General features: G+C 38.6%; 1 protein-coding gene across 1 annotated transcript in view; it reads right to left on the reverse strand.

The window, feature by feature from the left end:
* The window catches only part of LOC108678779 (atrial natriuretic peptide-converting enzyme), a 111687-nt gene that overhangs the window by 55499 nt on the left and 34806 nt on the right, over window positions 1-21382 (reverse strand). Inside the window, exon 5 of the mRNA XM_047882783.1 lies at window positions 5980-6148. Coding sequence (XP_047738739.1) covers window positions 5980-6148 — 169 coding nt within the window. The remainder of the gene's footprint in view (window positions 1-5979; window positions 6149-21382) is intronic.

The raw sequence follows: 21382 nt of genomic DNA on the forward strand, positions 1-21382 counted from the left end.
CCAATGGACGATCAAACCAGCATAATCTTTTGTGGTCTCAAAACAACCGTGAAATCTTTCGCGAATGTGTTTATCGTGATTTAACACATTATGTACCGATGCTAATCCAATCTAAACATCATTTAAATGCAAATAGCACTAAGAACTGAAATTTTATTCATGGAAAAATGTTATAAAATATTAACTCTGCGAGTCACTCTGATTTATCCTGCTTCTGTTTCTGCGTGCTCGCCACCGAAGAAGGATAGCGTCAGGTGCTTGGGATTGCCGTCGCTCATCGATTGCCGGGCAAAGTCTCGACACGCATACAGAGCGTCGCGCCCAGCCTAGCGATGGTCGCGATGCAGCACGCAACACAAATAATGAAAGAGTCCCCGATCGCAGCTTGAATAAGATGAGATCTGCCACCAGACCGTGCGACGCCCGCAGCGTGCAACGATTCATGCAACACAAAGAACGAGCTATCAACGAGCGTGGACAGCTGAGTTGTCATGGGAACGGAGAGTGGGGTAAGAACTGCTGGAGAATAAGTAGAGTCAAGAATTTCGACGATGTGTGCAAAAAGAGAAAAATTTTACTTTGAGAGCTAGGTAAGGAATCGTACTGATAAGGACAAGAATTATCTATTGATATTTTTTATTTTTTTAAGGGACATGCAAATGAGGGAGACAAAAATTATAAAGAAATGAACAAACCGAAAGTTCCCGAATGCATTTTTTCAACAGTAGAGTAATATGTAGTATCTACAAGTTGTAACGATTTAGAAATGTAGCATGAAATGATAAAATGGGATGCCACAGAATAAAATGAAGTTGAGATAAGAGAACAAATAGAGCACCTGTGTATGGAACAATTACAAAGGTTAAATGGTCTCTTTAGGTCTTGAATCTGATCCTCAAAAAAGACATCAAATCGTTACTATCCATAAATGACGCAATACTTATCCATCCCGCGGCCTTTTCTATTTGAATTATTTAAATTCAGGGAACATTGATATTTGTATTGGTTTCCCCGAGCATGACACATACGCGACCTCGCTCCTCTGGACTTGACTTCAACCTTGAAACCTCGTGGCCCTTTAAGCCTGATGAAATCCAAACCGATGGCAATCCTCTCTTCTCTTTGTGCAAGAAAGTCATAAGGAGATGGCCAAGAGGATGGAGGCATTCCTGGGCTTCCTATTATGGACGGCATTCCCTCATAGACTCACAGAATTGGGCATCTTGTCCCCAGAACAAGCAGGGCTGCCCATCCTATGAGGTGCTTTGTTCTTGTTCGGGACCTCTTGTGGCGAAAATTTGCACGTCTTGTGCTTGATGGAAATATCTTTTGAGTGTCGTATATAAAGTAAATCAAAAGATTATAATTTAATGTGTTAGGGTGTGATAGGTATATATTACACTAATCTTTTCATTTTATATTTAAGTTATAGTCATCTTTTCTTCCACGTTTTCTGTACAGGTTTATTTTTACTGCCTATTTTATGACCATATCTCACTTAATTCACGAGACGTTTGGATAACGAATTCGTTTCTGGCGTCACTGACTTTTAAATTGCGTAATAAGATTTTCGGAATTGATATATCATTTGATATAAGAGTGTGCCCAATTATAAGAAAAAAAATGTGAAACGAAACCTTTGTGGGCAGGAACAAAAAAGTGTTCAAAAAGACAAAGAAATCACATTTTCGAGATGTTTTGAATTTGAACGTTCACGATCAGACTGGAGGGATTTGAATTGAATTTATTAATAGCAGGAATTTTTGATGATTTTTCCCTAATTAAAAATTAAGGTTTCTGCGTGTTTATGAATGAAGTGTCCTTGAAATGTTTGAAATATATACTGAATTCAACTGAGCAGAAGGATAGTTCATTAAGGCAATATCGTGGGTAGATTTACCAATGTAAAAAATGCATTACTCCGATACCACTGACTTCACTCTCATTAGTGTCGATTTTCACAATGAACAAAAATACTTCTTTTACTCATGCCTCGATCACATCATTCGTATATGACTGGCACTCACAAAGTGTTTCCGTCTTCCTTCGCCTACGGAGGATTTCCGACCAGAAGATCTCTATGCGCTTCTACTGCTTCACGTTCGCCAATCACTTGACATTTTTGGAGCATCCCAATAAAAGAAATTCGTGGTTCGTTTCTGCATGAAGGAAATCGTCGAAGATCGGTTGAGAACGCGCTCTTCTGGGCGAACGCTCGGAAGCATTTTGGGCCGTCAGAGCTTTAATTTTCCTGTCAAATAATGCGAGGTGTCACGGCTCTCAACGGGAGACCTCAGCTCCGAACAAACAAAATGAAATCGCATTTTAACTTCACGTCAAGACGAGCAATGAAGCTCCATATTTTTCTTGACGCAACCCAGTTGACATGAGGCGAGATTTAACTTTGAAGTTTCGGCCGCTATGTTGTCTCAACTGTTCTTTGTGGAAGATATAAAGATACGTTATGCTGAATTGCTTCCAGAAATAACATCCACAACAAGTTAGCGTACTGGAGATTTGTTCAATCAAGTTCGAAACTTCGGAGAATTAAGAGAATATATCAGGAATGGGCTTCATAAATCAATCAGATTACCAAACAGTGTAGGAAAATACACTTTAATTAAATGAGGAACATTGAAGAAAAATATTTAGTATATTATTGTTGGATGTGCAGCATATGGTGTCGAAGTTTTCTTCAATCAAATATCCGGGATGGAAAGTATCCTGACTTTGCAAATACACATATTAGATCACATTAAAATTTACAGCAAAGTACGCACAAAAAGCCTAGATCAACACGTGGAGGTATTTTGCAGGTGCCAATATGTCATCTTCCAAAGCAGTAGATCATATTTTAACTTATACCGCATCAACCGTTCAAGGATAAGTGACTACTAACGTATCACAAATATCATGACCGTTAGAAAGTACTCATTGGAAGCAAATTTCTCATTTTCCAAATTGTCAGCACCTCCTAATAATAATTGAGGAACAAGTTAATAATCTTAATAAAGGAACAAGTTCCCATCATTTTTAAGTTTTTAATTTACCTGATTCAAAATCTCGCCAGAAAACATTTGTGGACATTTTGTCATTCGGAATATTTTTTGGTTTATTTTATGATTTTAATAGTTTAATCAGCGAACGCCGTGCATAATTAACTTTGCACGCCAAGTCTAGGCATAAAATTGATCATAGAACATAAAATCTTTCGGGTAAAAATGCTTTTCACCAATGCAAGGCAGCCTTTGAGAACAGGTAAGGCCAAGTTAAACAAAAATCTCAAGTCATACGAGCAAAAAGTTGACACAATTGAAGTAAATTAGCGGTCTACATTAGAAGGATCAGGATTAAGCTCAATAAATGAGGAGGATGAGCCGCACCGGCAGCCCGTGTGAGCCTCTGCGCAGAGCAATGACCCATGGACTGATGGCGGTCCTTGCACTCTATTTAATTCACCTACAAAATTAACTAGAAAATGAGGTGCAAAATTAAGGCAGCGGACGGGATGTTCCAATATATGGGAAGACGATTAGTGACAATTTGAACAAGAATACCATTATATACAAGTCAACGAAGACTTTCAATTCGTGGCATAGGACACGCAAAAAGTCAGGTAAGAATTGCTAGATGACAATTCTTTACAAGTTTGTGGGTAAGCGACGTTAAGCTCTTTAAATCGTGAATGTTTTGATTAATAGCAAAGCCTCACAAAAAACACACACGACTGTGATCTTTCAGAAATTCATTGCAATAGCGTCTTGACAAACCATCTTGCTTCTTTGACCCTTTCTCTTCAAGTCCCCGCCTCCGCCCCCAATGTCGGTCCAATCAATCAGAGTAAAAAACCCCTGAGCCGAAAGTTGCCGACTCCATTGTGGCAGGTTTTGACTGGAGTAAAGTAGAGGCTTTGTCCGGTCATAGCGCTCGCGTGGCTCCTATACAACGCAGCGAACCTGATTCCTCACACCGCTCCTTATTGAAGCCTTCAAAGTTGGTGCCGCCACAAGTAGGAATCAGGCTGACTACACCGCTCCTTATTGAAGCCTTCAAAGTTGGTGCCGCCACAAGTAGGAATCAGGCTGACTACACCGCTCCTTAATGATGCTTCCAAAGTTGGTGCGACATAGAGTTGGAAATACGCTACCAACGCCAATTTTTATTGATGCTTTCAGAGTTGGTGTGGCAGAGACTTGACATGAGGTCGCCTTCACACCTCCCATGTGATGCCGATGGAGTTGATGTGGACGTAATCACGCTGTATTTACCACACAATATTGACGCCTAAAGATTTAGTGTTAAGTAGAGTTGTAATCAAGTTGCCTACAACGAAGATTTCGCACTAGAGATGAAATCATAATGGCACCGGAAAGAACTGTTAAAATATCAAAAGTCCACGGATATTGCTATAATGAATATACTTACTCAATAGATGTTCCTTTTATTTGCTCTTTCCTGTACATAAATTTACCCGACTGTATTTTTTAGTTCACATAGAAATTTTTATACGGATCATAGATGCTTCCTTTTACTCGAATTAAAATTTTCGAAATGGCATCGAAGGAGCTGATGAAACTTCTGTCGATGATCTTGCAGAAATCGAATTTTTATAAATCATATTTCCAGAAGACGTAATTTCCATAAAAGTCTACAGGGAAGATAAATGCAATCACGGAATTGCGCTTGTAGAATGCGATGAAAGAAGCCGCGGTCTGCGGGAGCAAGCGAGGTAATAAGGCGATGTGATGGGTTCGTCTTTGACGAGATCAGGACGTAGAGGACTTCTATAACGGAGCGACTTGTGATTTGAATATTGCGCTGCTGCTACACGCGTATAGACGATAAATAATATCAGAAACATTGTAGAATAAGTCATTGAAAGGCAATGAGAGAAGAGAATTAAAGAGAATGAGAATCTTAATAAAAATATTCAAAATGGTTAAGGAATATAGAGATCGAAAACTAAGAGTTAAATGATGGTGCAGACATTCAAATCTGATTATTGTTGATCAATGTTATGTATATGGAAAATTTTTAATGGAATCTTCAATTGTATTGTACTTGAACATAGATGTAGATGTAATAGACGTAATATTCACTTGTTAACTAGAAGCCAAGGCTGATAAAAAAATATAAGTAAATTGAAATAAAATTGAACAGATCAGCTGAATCACTTATTGGAAAAAATCTATTTGGTGAACGCATTGCTTGATTCAATTATGAAAAATGTTAAAGTAGGAAAAGGTTCAGAAATGTATACCAACGCAAATAAAAGTTAGCTCGCAAAATTAAGTTCCCTATGAACGTGATGGAAATTCTTGTAAGTATATTAAGAAAAAATCTTCGTCCGCGTCACCATTTATCATAAGTTGCGGGTGGTGAATCAAGTTCTTTATTTGTGCTCCTTATCGTAAGAATATTTGCTCAGGTTTTCAATATTGTCGCTGAAGATCTTTTGAGCTCTGAACACTGCGAACATAAACTCATACCTTGAACAGAACGGGCCACAACAAAAGGGGGGAGAGTAGCACAACAGCCATATTCTAAACAAGCCCAATGAAGGGCGCAAGAATATATATATGGAATCATGTGCTAAGAATGAATTAAATGATTTCAGTGCATTTGACTGATAAGTTTGATCAGCTATTAGAAATAAAGGTGAAACAGTATGGTCCCAAGAAGTTTATAATTACCAGAAACAATACGTTACAAATTCTTAATCAACGATTATGAACGAGCTTTCAATTTTTGATTGCCTGCGCTCAAAGCATTTTCATTATTGTAACATTCAGATTATCGTAAACCATTGTGATAAAATAGCCAGCGTATATAAAAACGTATTATAAAAAAGTAGGCCATTAATTTTAAAATAAAATTACGTAGATTTACTTCCGTTAGACAATCATATCGCTGTATTCATGGAATAATCTTTTTAAAAAATGAATGGACCTAAGAATCAACACTGCCTAATGTACTCACAGGCGAAGTAGATGCCGGCCGCTGCCCCGATGGCGACGAAGAGCACAGCGAGGACCAGGCAGAAGCACCATCGTCGGGAGCAATGATGCCTCCTGCCGCGGCTGAGACCGAGCTCGGAGCTCGTCAGACTGTCGGACCGCATGCACGGCACACCTGTACTCAGTGTCTTCTGTAACACACATGGATGAGGGAGTGTTAGTGAGTGGCATGTGTATGAATCATGTTGTTAATGATATTAATAATGGACCGCATACACGGCACAGCTGTACTCAGTGTCTTCTGCAACACACATGAATGGAGGAGTGTGTGAGAGGCATGTGCATGAATAATATTGTTAATGATATTAATAATGGACCGCATACACGGCACCCCTGTACTCAGTGTCTTCTGTAACACACATGAATGGGGGAGTGTGAGTGAGAGGCATGGGCATGAATCATGTGTTGTTAATGATAGTAATACAAATCTTTTTAGAACGACACTGGGATTATTTAAGTAAGAAGATTACGAATAATATTAATTGGTAATGAAAATATGCCTATAATAATTGAATTATTGCCAGAAACGAGAGTATTTCCATTATAAATACGACGTAATTAAATACGACATTATTCCATATAAAATACGACATTATAAATACGACAAAAGGATGAATTATACTAAGAGAAAAATGAATATACAATAATCGTAGAGGGATGGATGTAAAAATTATTAATCCAACATTTAAATCGACATTTTACATGCGTTCAAAATGATGAAACCTCATTCAGCTAAAATTAGTAAAAGTTAGCTTTCATTTTTGACAAAATGATAGGCTTGAAACATACAACATCCATTCAGTAGAACAATACCAATAATTAAAAGTTAAGAAAACAGTTGGACAGAAAATAAACATAATTTAAATTCAGGATCGTTCATCTATTCGTTTGGCAGCAATAACTTCTTGTTGCGACCAACTAAGCCGCAGTGAAGCTCCCCAGGCAAATAAGATTGTCTTGTAAAATAATTGCTCTCTGCGCCAGAAGGCTGAGAAGAGCTGCAGGTCCTAACACGTGCCTTTTATTTTGCGTGCCTTAGTAAAAAATGTGGAGAACGTACGAAATGGAAAATTTTTATTTTCTGTATAATACAATAAGCAAGTAACTCGCTTTGTTTTTGTGTCTGTATTTGTGACATATGTACCTCGGCGCAACAACACTGTTCCTGGGGCAAGCAGATGTAACGATTCTCAAGGCATGGAAGTGGACCTAATCAGCGGCCACTGCACTGGTCCCGTAGTGCTATTTATGGACCCAATAACCGTTCTATCATCTCCAGTAAACGGAAACAGACCAATAAATTGCGACTACTTGGCCGGGAAAGCTGTTGTGCAGCCTCGGCTCCTGTCGCCTCACCGAGGCCTCGGGCTGCAATTAAATTGCACCTGCCGTCGTAAACTCTGGCAGATTCATGGCCTTCCAGATGCAAAATACGCAAGCAATCTTGTGAATTTACTTGCCTTCAGCCACGACGAGCTATGCGTGAAAAAATGAATGATTTAGTTTAGTTTGAAGTCACTCAAGTCAGGGAATACATTCACGGGATATGAGTCACGGAATATGCGTTAACGGGATTATGAATTAAGGGGAATATGCGATTACGGGAGTATGCATTGAAGGAGTACCGGTATACATTAACGGGAGTGTGCATTTCCTGAAGCAAGCGTTTACGAGAGTTTGCGTTTAATTCTCTGTATTAAGTGGAGTGGACGTTTACGAGAATGGATTTACTAGAGTAAGTACGCTTTTTAATTTGCAAGATAATTTTTGGTGAAAAATCATATGCTAGAATGTGAAATGGAAAATTCCGCGTTTGAAAATGTTAACAAGTTCTCATTGCCATTTGAATAGAATGAGTATGACGTTTTTGCTATCTTGAAAGTTTTAGAAATCTTGCGCAGTGCGTGATGTGAAACAGCAGCTTTCTAATCTTTTTCAAATGCTTGAAAATTTACGATTGTATGGCAGAAACAGCAAATTTTGTAAAGGTAAATGTGACCCGATAGAACACAGATACTTAAATCAGCTCATTTATGGTCGGAAATTTTCTTCACAATATTCAGAAATACAAAAGAAAAATTTACATTCTCCTCTTACTAGCTTCTATTGGCCTCTGAATTTTCATCAGGATACATCAGAACATTTCCGTCAACAGCTTTCAGCCGTCCACATTCCCTGCTCTCACAGTCTTTGAATCATGCAACACGTGAAGCCCAATCCCGTTGGCATGCTGCATTTGCTCACAGATTTTTGGCTAGAAATCCAAGGAAAGTGTTCGCCGGAGGCTTCTTTTTTTATACTGGCCATAGGATCGCAAAGCTTTACCTATTCAAAAGGAAATCATTGCGAGGGAGGCTCGCTTGCTTCTTGCCGCACTACACATTTTCAACTTAGGTCGCTATTGGAAAGCACTGAAGTCGCTTTCAAGGCATTACATGGGAGCTCCAACTGAACACTTACGATTGCACCGACTTAGTAGAAGCAGGTCTTGAGATCGCGTATAATTCCTTCCAGTCATATAGCGAGGTAGGCTTAGTCGGGTACAGAGATGGTGATGGGAAACCTGTTGGAGCTTTAGAAGTCTGGCGCTACGATTAATTAGGAATTGAAATATGAGCTGTAGAATGAGCTGAAGATTAGGGAAAGCGGTCAATGGAGAAAATTTTATTTCTATATTTTTAAACAAAATTAGAGCGAAAAGATGAAAAGTGAAACACGAAAACGCAAGATTTTTTTTTAGCTTTTGAACCCTGGAATAGTTGTTAAGGATTTATTGTAAACGCTTCACATAATCTCTGTTCTTTTGGAATCCGTCTAATTTCCTTAACCATCGACTCTTTTTTTCTGAAACAAAGATGAAAATAATTAAGATAGGAATATATTTGTCATTAATAAGTAAATTTTGCTGACTAATGTGAGTCTAAGAATCCTTAACAATGGCAAAATGGAATTCTGTCGCCCTAATCTGACTTTAATTAAATTCAAGGTGCTATATAAAAGAAACAGAAAACAAAATGCTTTAGGCACCAAACAAAAGGTGCCAAATGGCGGCCATTGAAGCAACGCTTGCTCTTAAATTACCCTCTGTACGAAAGAAAAAAGTTATCACTCTTTGTAGGGCAAACGAATAGTGTTTTTACGGACAGCTCCTCGTGAACGCCGAGAGCATTACAAAGACGCCGCTCCTCATTTCTTTTGAAGTCCAGAGTGTTTATTTCGAGGCTGCTGCATTCTGGCGTCAGGGCTCGAGAATTCATAGCAAGGGTGAAATTTTACTAAACTGCTACATCAGGAAAAAAATTAAAACTTGTATTTCATAAGCTTGTAGTGTTACGCTTTAGTTCCGTACAGGATCGGTGAGCAATATTATTGGAGGGAGTTGAACTAAATTTATGATAAAAAGAGATTGATGAATAAATTTCATTCAGATCACTTAATACTTCAGGCGTAGAAGGAAGGTTATCAAGGAATTAAGTTATATGTATATATCTAAAATAGTGCTCAGGTGTATTCTAATCGTCATTTATCGAACGTAATAAAGTGTTCAAATGATATTCGCTGAAAGGGAGAGTTTTCCATACAATTGAAAACATGATTACATACCATGCATAATAGAAGTTGCAAAGACTCATCTTATACCTGAAGCCAAGAGACAGGTAGGTGAAGGTAGAGGAACATCTGTTCTTTCGTGAGGAACGAGGCATATAAACGAGGCCATCCAAGTGCTCACCCAATTTCATCTCCAATTGAACAGGATTCCGCGATGACAATTTCCCTGCAATTGGCTCATGTTGGAGCAGGAATATCAGATTGATTGAGATGCAGTCGAGCAGCCTAAGACCTGCCTTCCTTCCTTCTATGTAGCCTCGGCCATCACAGCAAGACCTGAGATTACCTCGAGGCGCGACAGCGGCATCGGAGCGACAAACCGTGTTCAAGTGCTGAGGCTTCCTCAGTTTTTGCCAGACTCTGAACGTGAGTCTCGAAAGTTTTCCGGTCTTTTCGTGTATTTTTGACACCGCAACACAAGAATGGGCGAAGTAAAGTAAAGGTAAATATGACAGCAGTTCCGTCTCTCCTGTGACTCAAAGTGTTCACAAATTTTTGTATATCATTGCAAACCAGGTGAAAATTAGTTCCGTGTCAATGTCTAATAATTGCGTTTCATTTAGCGACTATAACGCCATCGATGATTAAACAGAAAAATGTGTGGAATTCTTGCGGAATTATAAGCTGAGAGTAATTAGCTGAGAGTAATAAATTTATTTTCGAATAAGATAGACAAACAAGTAGTATGGAAATACAATTTAACAAAGAAATTAATGATAGTAGGAAATTGATACTATAATTATGCTATTCCTCGAACGAGTCAAGAATTTTACGCCCTTCGGACAAAAATCGTTAAAATTGCATGCAGCCTAAGTATGTGTAGGCGGTGAGACCTGCACCTGCATGCTGCAACAGGCGGCGAGACCAAGGCATCAGACAGAAGCAGGCGGTGAGACCAAGGCATCAGACAGGAGCAGGCGGTGAGACCAAGGCATCAGACAGGAGCAGGCGGCGAGACCAAGGCATCAGACAGGAGCAGGCGGCGAGACCTGTCTGGCCATGGGCTTCACCTTGACTGACGGCATCATTACGGGACGTCATCAGTAAAAACGTCCTCAATTATGGAGGCTTCACTCAGGCCTCTACTGTCGCTGAACCTGATGATGCGTTTCCATGGGCGCCATCTTTTTTTTATTTATGGTAGCCAACAAAAATGTTCAAGGCAGCACGCAACAGTCACGGTAGGAATTAATTATATGAAGATCAGCGTAAAGCACAACACAAGACGGAAGTTTTCATGCCATTAAATATTGAAAATTACTCAATTTTTTTCTCATTAAAGCTTTATTCCACAAGATGAATTTTTAAATGCATTCCCTTGGTGATTAATCATCGTCTTCTTGCTTCGTAAATTAGGGACGATTGAAAAAGTGAAAACCATTCAAACTAAAATTGATGAAAAAGCGCAGCATCCCCACATTTTTCATCATCCCAATTTGTTAGTGACGAATTGTCGCCCTGGCTGTTGTCATTCTTCACTCTCAGGACATTAATGAGATTCATATTGAATATTCAAGTTTTACTTGAAAAATAGCTCATCAGAATGAGCCTCCATTACTGAAAGTAAAGCTTTCGCTAGCTAATGAAGTAATTGCCATACAATTTGCCATTCATTGCACCGGTAGTCGTTTTCTGCAAGTCGCTGATACTTATTATCTATCGGGAGAAAAGAATAAAACTTTTCCGAAATTTACGATGCGTTTTAGCAATTGTGTGATTCGTTTGACCCAGTTCCGCTAAATGGCTACTCATTGCTACTTCTGCTCTCTTCTCGTACGGTGGGTGAGAATGTATATAATGGCTCTATTTGGACGATATAATCCATTGTGCTTTCGGTAAAAAATGTTCGGTTAGAAGATTTCGTTTACGGGATAAAAATTCGAAGTTCAAAAACAATTGCTCATCATAATGTTTATTGAAAAGAATTATCTTGACCTAAAACCACCAGGAAACTATTCATATTAGTCACAGTCCAATAATTTGAAAATTATCATTTTTAATACTGACCTAAAAAATAATAATAATTTAAATAATTTAATGTTGTCAAGGAGCGTTTCATCAGAGCTCTGGAATGAAATGCATCTTTTATGACGATTTAAAATCATTTAAACTAAAAAATATTCACAAAATGTTTTCCATAAATGGATTTATCTCCCGTCAACAGATGTTATCCCTGGTATCAGGAAAAGGGTAGCATCCTCGCTTCGTGTCAGTTGGGGTGCAGCTGGTCTGCCATACAAAAGGTAATCAGGGGAGACTCAGAACTTGTGCTTGTCGGTTTCTGTTCCCCTGATGCCGCTGTTCAACAACTGGACGAGCCGCGATATCTGGCTCCAAAATTGCGGCCCCGTGCCAATATAAAAATTTGCTTGCGAGGTTCGGCGTCCAATTTTCATCGGAGCTGACCTGATCCGACAACTTTAGAGGTTGAATGTAGAATTACAAGGGATTTGAGAGGTGCAACATAAGTGGTTGAATGTAGAATTACAAAGGATTTGAGAGGTGTAACATAAGTGGTTGAATGTAGAATTACAAGGGATTTGAGAGGTGTAACATAAGTGGTTGAATGTAGAATTACAAGGGATTTGAGAGGTAAAACTTTAGAGGTTGGACGTAGAATTACAAGGGATTTTAAAGGTCCAGCTTTAGAGGTAAACGCTCACAGGGTTTTTTTATTACCGCAGGGGTTTTTAATTTACAAGGGGTTTTATGCCGCAGATTTCTATGACTATAAAGGCAGGAATTTTAAACTGATTGCCGGACGAGCAAACAACTTGAAAATTATATGTGTTATTTAGCTGCTAATAAAATGCATTCGTATGTAATTGATAAAAACTATACCACCTCAATACAGGCCAACACTCAGATAAATTAAAAGGTCACACTGCCAAATAGTGACACACTTTTCAGCACGTAGCACTGATACGCCGTTTTGGCAGGCCGAATCGGGCCAAGACGGCCCATAAAAATGCACAATAGGCATCGGTATTTGGATTCTTAATCCAAATAAGTTATAATCATCGTTATAATTCTTTTATTTTCAGTACCTTAATTATACATGCGACTATACTTTCTATGTCAAAAACTAATCAATTATAATCAACCGAAAAATATTAATCATAACGAAAAGTTTGGCAATTGCTCCTATAATATAAGCCATACATTTTATTAGAAACGGATAACTTTAAATTAGGTGATCCTGAATTTCTAAACACCAAACTTTGAGGTCATCCTTCATGTCATTTAACTCAGACAACGACCCTTCCCGGCACCATTAGGGCGAGTCCTCAATCAAATATGTTCATCATGCCCCGGAAGACTCAGCCGACCAAGTCAGAAGCGCGAGCGGATGTTGGGTAGGCTAAGACTCAAAAGACTAACAAGGTCCATTAATGAAGATTTAAGGAGCAATAAATTAGGACCAGATCGTCACAAGACTGCTGAGTCTCAAGGCTGCACAAGACGAAGCCTTGACCGTCTGTTTCAGGAAGTTAAGGTCTCGTCAAGTGAATTGTTTATGCATGTAAACCTGATGCATCCATTCAGTCTTAAAAAAGAGGGAAATATAGATTAAAACGTAGATATATGGAAATAATGCTCCATTTAATGAGATTTTGTAACCTGCAAATGAACAATTTGATGTAAATTCATGGAGTCGTAGCGAACCTTGAGGATGAAATAATTATAATTAACTAGAAATCCATGCCTTGAATTTCCGAAATTTCACCAGTTCCTGGTACAGCTGGCTTCATTGCTGCTCTTCAAAGCGCATTGTCAAGCGTGGCTCAATACTAACTTTTATAAGCTTTAAAAAGACCACAAAGAGGCTTTCCGGGCGGCGTATTATGGATACTCTTGACTGTGATCCTGCCTTGCCTAGGACTAAATTAAAACAAGTCCACAGCGACTAAACGAAGCTGCCAAGAATTACGAACTTATATCAACGCAGCGGGTAATATTTGTTTTCCGGGGTTCGTAAAAGTTTAGTTTGTTATTGTAAAACTGAAATTATTTACATAAATTTTACTCTACTTGTAATTATGTACTCGTGGTCTTATAGTATGGAGATGGCCCGAGTTAATGAAACAGGTAAAAATGTTTTCATTTCGAGGTTTCATAGATTGCTCGAACCTCTGCCGATGATTGTCCATAATTGAAATGAAAAGTTCAATGAACTGCTCTTTCTTCTTCAAACCTGCCAATAACACGGACAAACGCTAACCACGCTCCCAATAAGATCATTGTAATAGGATAAATTAAAACGATTCTTTTTTGTTCGAATATTGGTTCATTTGCAATCTGATCTCTATGGGTTCTCAAACCCTGCAGGTAAAAACAATTCGATGGTTATGGAAGTTTCCTTTCTTCAATAGGGGAGATTCTATGAATGCCTTAGCTGCAAGTTCGGAGATTTGTATAGAGCACAATTTTTACGTACACAACGTTTCACATGGTTGAAACGTTTACACTTTATCACTAATTCTGTTTAGATAATTGCTGCAGATATTAAAACAAAATTATGTTTTAATCTGGCCAAGTGTCAATGATTTTTGAAGTTTTGAGCTAGGAAAAGGTCCGTCTCAAACTTATTAGTCCATTTAGTTTCGTGCGACACCACTTCGTTTTTAAGCTCGATCGACCGGAAACCTATCAAGGGATACTGAGATAAATAGACTGCCATCTGCTCTAATTTCTGGTCTCGCAAGAAGCACATTTTAATATTCTCCTCAAAAGCAATATATTGGTTTAAGCGAAGCAGCTACCCAATATTGGACTAACAAGCATGGCTTTCACTGAAGTCATGTGCCCTTAGTGTTACTTAGTGTCAAGACCCAGACTGAACTGGAAAAAATGGCGTAGATTTTCCAATAAGGCAAGAACTTATGTAGCTCAAACCGACCGACACGAGTCTAGTATCTGGTTGTTGCTTTGTAACTTGAACCTTTACGGCCATAGGGTTATATTGAATCCCTGAACACAGAATAATATTCAACCGCTGCACAGAAACAGGTCTCACTAATGTTTAACATCTGCAAAACCTCACTAAAACAATTCATTACCATACGCTCAAGGTTCAAGGAATTTTTCGCTCATCGCTCCTGGAAAATAAATTAAAACTACGATAGAATTACTCAAGGCTGCGGACTGGAGCTATTAAGAAGCCATGCATAATGCACCAGTCTCCGTTCCTTCCATTAGGCTCCTAGAGTCAAGACTGCTGATTTACTTGAGTCGCCCTCGCTTACAATACGGCTTCCAGACTCAAGTCTATTGATTTACTTTAGTCATCCTTTTTTCAATATGGCTCCTAGACTCAATTCCAGGCATCTGTTCGAGTCATCATCTTTACAATACGGCTAAATCACCAGACTAAACAAGCAGCTAAATAGCCGTAGTAGTAGTAGCACCAGACTTTACAAGTACCTAAATAACCAGATTAAAGTCTGGTGATTTAGCTACTTGAGTTACCCCGAGTACAAAATGGCTTCCAGACTCAAGTCTAGTGGTTTACTTTAGTCACCCTCTATACAAAATGGCTTCTAGACTCGAGTCTTGATTTACTTGAGTCACCCTCTTTGCAATACGGCTCCTTGCCCGGTGATGTATTCGAGTCACCCTCACTACCATTATACTCCTAGTCTCAGGTTAGGTGATTTACTTGAGTCAGTAATCATCTCTACCATGGGGCTACTAGATTCTATTGAGCGATTTACTCGAATCATCTTTACAACCATAAGGCTCCTAGACTCAAATCCGGTGATTTACTTGAGTTACCCTCACCACCATCACCCTCACCAAGTTTGGTAATTTACTGGAGTCACCCTCAATAAATGGTTTCTCTAAGATTCACTTCGATGGTTAAAGGTTGAAACTGTTTCCTAAGTAAAATAAATTAACCATCGGAGGATGAGGGATCTGTATAAATTTGGAAAGAATCTTGATGTCAAATGATAGTTTGATATTGACGAAAAATGCCGAAAATTAGTAATACTCAAATCCAAGTAATTTCATCGCTTGATGGAAAGTTTTAGAGCTTTTCTGTCTCTTTGAAATTAAATAAGAAAATATAATAAGCGTATACGCAATATACATGCATGTAGATGTAATAGAAATAAACAAAAATATGTATTTTCTAATATTATGTGTTAATATTTCCAAATATCGGGCAGAAACAACGATCGTAAATCTGACAAGGAGTTAATTTGAACGGGAGCAACTCGAAGCTGAGTTCGATGAAGCGATCTGTGAGTTAGTAGAAGGAAGCGCGCGCTGTCCCAATGCAAATACGTCGCAGTCGAACGAGAGAATCGCACAGCAGCGTCCGCCGGATCCTCGCTTGATTAAAGGAAAGCGATACGAAGAGCTCACTGAAGTGCCGAATAACTGGCGATTGCTGAGGCTTCTAAGGAAGACAATTCCTCAGGAATTTGCTAGATTTATTTGTTAATTGGTACAACGACTGCTGGGGAAGATAAGCCAGTGAAATGTGTGTTTTGATGCTAAATATTCTATAAAGGAACGAACGTAGAGCTGTTCGAGTTATGCGGGATTATTCCACTGCAGATGACTAGGAAATTATTAAAATATTTTATACAGGTGAGAATAATTAAATTGCAAATAAATACGCATTTATAAACAGGCACGACATATAAATTCTGAAATTCTCAATTGAAAAAAATTCAATGAGGCAAAGAGTGAATTGAATAAAAGTTTTCAAACGGTCTTTTATTGATTTGTTCTGGGACTGGAAGTAGGTCAGAGGTCAAAAAGGGTACCATGATATAACGAGGTTAAAACATTTCCTCTTCCTTCTATCTTCAACGTGCATAGAGTAATGAACAAGTTCATGACTTTTTGCATGCAGTTTACATAAATGATCAAATTGTAAAAAGTTCCTCGCAATGTTATAAAATTAATGTTCGCTTCAGCGCTCCGTAATCATAACATATAACATATAAAATAATTCCCGAGGTACGCTCACAAAAGACACTTAGATTTAAATCATTCATAAGTTTCTAAGTCGTTAAGTCGATGAGGAGAGATTAGCACAGAAAAATAATTCTTCATTCTATTAAATTTAGATGCTTGAGCTTCTGTTTTGTACGGCAATTATTTTTTGTTCCATGCTTCCCAACATCATACAAAGGTCACATTAAATATGTGGCTTTACTCCATATATGTTATAATAATAGTTGAATAGCGAAACTTCAATATGTAGCATGACTCTAAACAATGCTTGGTTATGTCTCTAGTTCTCCGACTCTTCAAGTAGTGAAATCATGCAATTGTAACCAAGATACCTTTTAAAAACTTCATAAATTTTTCAACTTGAACGCAAACGACATTATGAGCAAGAAGCAGAATGTCTCCGTTTCAGCGTAAGGTAAGTTTATTTAGTTTATTTATCTCGTTTTCGTCACTCGGAAGGGACGGTGCTTGAAAGTGAGGACAAATTTCTCGGTTAGAACAGAAATGGGTTAACTCGCCTCGCTGCAGTCGCTTGTATCCTTGCAAATAAATCTCCGATCTTTAGCAGTTCGACCTGAGCTGCATTGCAAGGCCCGACAAATGCGTCCAGTGTGCCAGGAAATTGCTAGTCCGGAGCTAGTGACGTCATTAATCACTTGTAAAAAGACTAATGCTCAGTGACGGACACAAGCGGGCTTCTGTTGCTGGCACTAAAGTGTGGCCCACAACCCGACTCTGTACAAGAATATTTTGGCCGCATTTGGATTTTTTGCCATTGCGCAGGTGCTTTGTGTCTAGAATTCTGCAACCGCTGGAGGTAAAGGAGTTTTCGCACGTGGCAAATTCGCAAACAGTTTCGACGGCGTTAAGGAGGCAAATATAATGAGGAAATTACAATCATTTAATTGAAAAGGTATAAAAAACGCTTCTTCAAAATCAACCTAAATAGTAGGCGATGATGGTATCTCGATTTATTACATTTATAGAAGCTCAGTAGAAATTTTGCAGTATAAATTTAATTTAACTTTATCTGTTTTTTATTTATAAATATTTAGTATCGCAGCTCAATGGCGAGGCGGTGCAGCAAGAGGAGAGATGGTCTTGGGTTCATAGATAAACGGGACCTCCATGATGAATCGACCGAGAAATTATTGGCAAGTAAGAGCCTCGTAAATTTCGCAACGCAGATCTATCACTGCCTGGGAAGAGGCTGCCTTTCCGCTCCGACTCTTCACTTTGTTCTCAAGAAACTTGAAAAGTGCGTAAAATACTCCAGCTCGACTTGCTTTTGGTTCACTGAAAACTTTTAAAATTCAAGCCGATAGCATTAGAAAAATTGTTATTGCGTGTACTTTAATGAATATAGACCAGGCTCATTTGTCATTTTTACTCGTTGTAGGACGTTCAATTAATAGGTATTTTTATTTCTGAATGTTGGCATTCTTTATTTGATTAACTGCAAAATTAGTAAATTTTTTAAATGGAAGCACAATTTGAATTTTTTTAGAATTACCAACCGATAATTGTTTACAAGAAATAATGGTTTAAACATAAATTTATAATCGTGATTGGGGTGAAATTAATGTAACAAAACTTTGCGATTATAACTCGTAGAAGTTTTTTCACAAATGGCAGCCGGGATAACCACGATTAACTAACGACTGCAACCGTTCGATTAAAATACGCAGCAAAAGAAGCATATATTCCAAGCAATGCAGTACAGTAACAAAGTTGATGTAATTCTGTTATGAAACTACCAAGAATTGTGTGACTGGAGGCTCTTTATCAGGCATCTGCACGGGCGTCTTGCAAGGCCCAGGATAGTTTTGGTAATCAGGGACTCTTGAAGCAATTAAAGTGTTGGCCACAACCTCCCTGTGGTGGCGGCCTTGGCAAGGAATTTTGTCCCTCATTAGACTGAAGCCATCGGCTCCGTTCACAATTTGTATGCTTAAGTTCCATAGATGGACGAAATTTTGCAATTTTCCTATTTCGTGGTCATGAAGAGTAAGAAAAATTAAGGGAGATTTTTAACTCTGTGTAGTATTTTTAACTTCTTCCGTATTAGCATACGACAGAGCACACAGATGCGCAATGAATAAATGAAAAATAGCGAAAATAATAATTCTGCAAACTAATAAAGAACAAGTGCGCTCGGTGCACTCATACAAGCGCATATGATTTATTGCAAGTTATCTCATAATTATTAAAACTATTCGACTAACACAAGGCTTGAACTTGTTTTATTACTTTATTAAAGACTTTAAGTTCTTTTCCATCCCCAAGACGCATTTATCGCAACTCCATATACATCTTTATGCTGTAAATATCAATACTCGTTTTACCTGCACCTGCATGCAAAACGAAGAATCAAAAACGTTCTATTCGACCAAATTCCTTCCCTCATCCACGATGCTATTTCTGCCAAAATTGACGAAGTGATTAGTTTGTAGCTCAAATTAGGCAGACTCCCGACATTAGTTTTCAAGAGTTGATCGCTGGCATCCGGCCAGTTGTATAGAAATGGCCACGTCGACGACGCCGTCCTGTTATTCCACTCAAGTCATTACTAGCAATTTTGAAGTCCTTCCAGCCGATGTGGCGGGCCTATTGACGAAGATAATGCACCAATAAAGCTGGATTCAGCAACCATTTCTTTTCGGCTACTCGACAGTCTGCTAATGGAAGCCGTTAGCATCCGGCTAGAGAAAGAAGTCGATAGCTATAAGACGAGCAAGTCGAAGAGCAAAGCTATTGGCTGACAAGATGAAATCTATTTAAGCGAATGCGATCACTTCCGAAAAGCTGGTCGGGGTACGAATGGAATATTGACAGCGAGGTGATAGATTTATCCGAGCTAGGTGAGTGTTATTTCGATACAAAATTTTTGAACATTTTGTTTATGATCGAGTTTCAATACGTCAAGAATTCCTCTGCCCGAAGAAAGCAACACGAATGGCGATCGAAGTTGATTTAAGCAAAATTAAAACTAAAAAGATCTTTTATGCAAAAGTTTTTGTTAACTGCAAAGTTAAAAAAAAAAATATAACTAAGAATCTATGGTTTTGCCCGCGCATCATACATTTTAATTTTTCAACTTCCTCAGAAAGTGATAATTTAATTTAGTTATTTATGAGTGATTGTACGAAATTTCCACTACCACCCAGAGTGAATTTGAACAAATAAATTTAAAATCTCCCAGTCAGACAATTTAATATCATTGGCTCCATTAATCACGCTCATATATGGAATATAACAACTAATTCATATTTAAACGGAAATATTACAGCAAAGTCAATGATTTGGAAACCAAAAAGTGCGCGAACATTTCAAGTTGCAACTGCCATTTAAAAGCTAAAATAATAGGCTGAGCGGCGAAATGAGTTCGATCAATTGTGGTTCAGGACGAACTTATCGAGTGCAGCAGAGCGCTCGTTCCGCTTTAGCTGAAGGCAGCAAGCGCCGATGACGCCGAAAAGCAAAGTGTTATTGGTATTGTTGTGATTTCGCTCGACTGCTTCTCATATACGCTCGCTAAAGCAGCTGGTAACGCCGAAACCAGCATCACGGACCAGCACGGCAATCGCTGAGCCAAATACACGCGTGTTTCTACTTAAAAATAGCAAAGGTCACCTGGGATTTCCGATGGCCGTCACGGAAAGAATGATTGGTGGTTATTTTGAAATGAACTAGGCCTCCTGCAATGCATTTTATGTTGAAATGACCTCGGCCTCCTGCAATGCATCTTACTCGTATGTTGAACAACCTAGGGCTTCTGTAATGCATTCCATGTTGAAATAACGTTGGCCTCCTGCACTGCATTCTATGTTGAAATAAACTTGGATTTTTGCAGTTCATTGCGATAAAATTATTTGTCGAAGGGCAAAAGTTTTGCATTAATCTTTTGTTATTATTCTTATTATTGTGAGAATGCCATATATTTCACTTACGCGAAACTGGAATTAATTAAAGGACGATGGGGTAAAATAACTTGCAGAGCTCCGCCACTTGATGTGTCTATGGGAATCGGTTTCCAAAACGTGTCCTTTACCAAAAAAAATAAAGCAGTTTTTTTCCCAATTTTATACTAAAAATATGAAATTGAATACATTTTTTCAGATTTTCTGACAGCAAAATTGGATCACAAGAAAGGAATCCTTACTTGAAAAAGTAGGTTCATGTGGCAATACGATTTCCATTAAAAAAAGAAAATGATCTGTAAAATTTTCTACAATTGCGACACTCAGGCAGGTTCAAAAACATAATTATTTATCCCCATTGCCATCTCATATGAAGATTTTCAACCATTAATCACTCACGATCAGCAGGTAACCGCTGCTTCTCCCAAGCGAACCAGCAATCAGGTCACATCAATCGCTACGTCGCCTCAACACCTCCGCGTGTCAGGCGCGTGTTACGTAGCCCTAGCGTAACCATCGCACCGAGCATAACAACAACAACAACAACAACGTCGATAAAAACAATAACAAAAACAACGACGATATTCGCTTGAACAATTAAAAGCGTTGATGCGGGAGTCATAAAACACGTCCACAACGACAGTGCAGGGAATAGACGAGTGATCGTGTCGCATGAAGGCGCTGGGGCGAGGAGTGCAGTCTGCAGTGCAAGCTTTACGACGTCCAGCTATTGTTCGTAATGCACTCGGTGAGCGATAAACAACCTATTTTGAGTTGAAAATATTGTCGACTTGAAATCAAAGAGATTGCGGGGATGAATAATGGATGCCAGAATAGAACTAGGTCAACGAAAATATATTTCTTGTC

This window comes from Hyalella azteca, unplaced genomic scaffold (assembly GCF_000764305.2).
Source record: "Hyalella azteca isolate HAZT.00-mixed unplaced genomic scaffold, Hazt_2.0.2 contig11277, whole genome shotgun sequence".
Taxonomy (NCBI): domain Eukaryota; kingdom Metazoa; phylum Arthropoda; class Malacostraca; order Amphipoda; family Hyalellidae; genus Hyalella; species Hyalella azteca.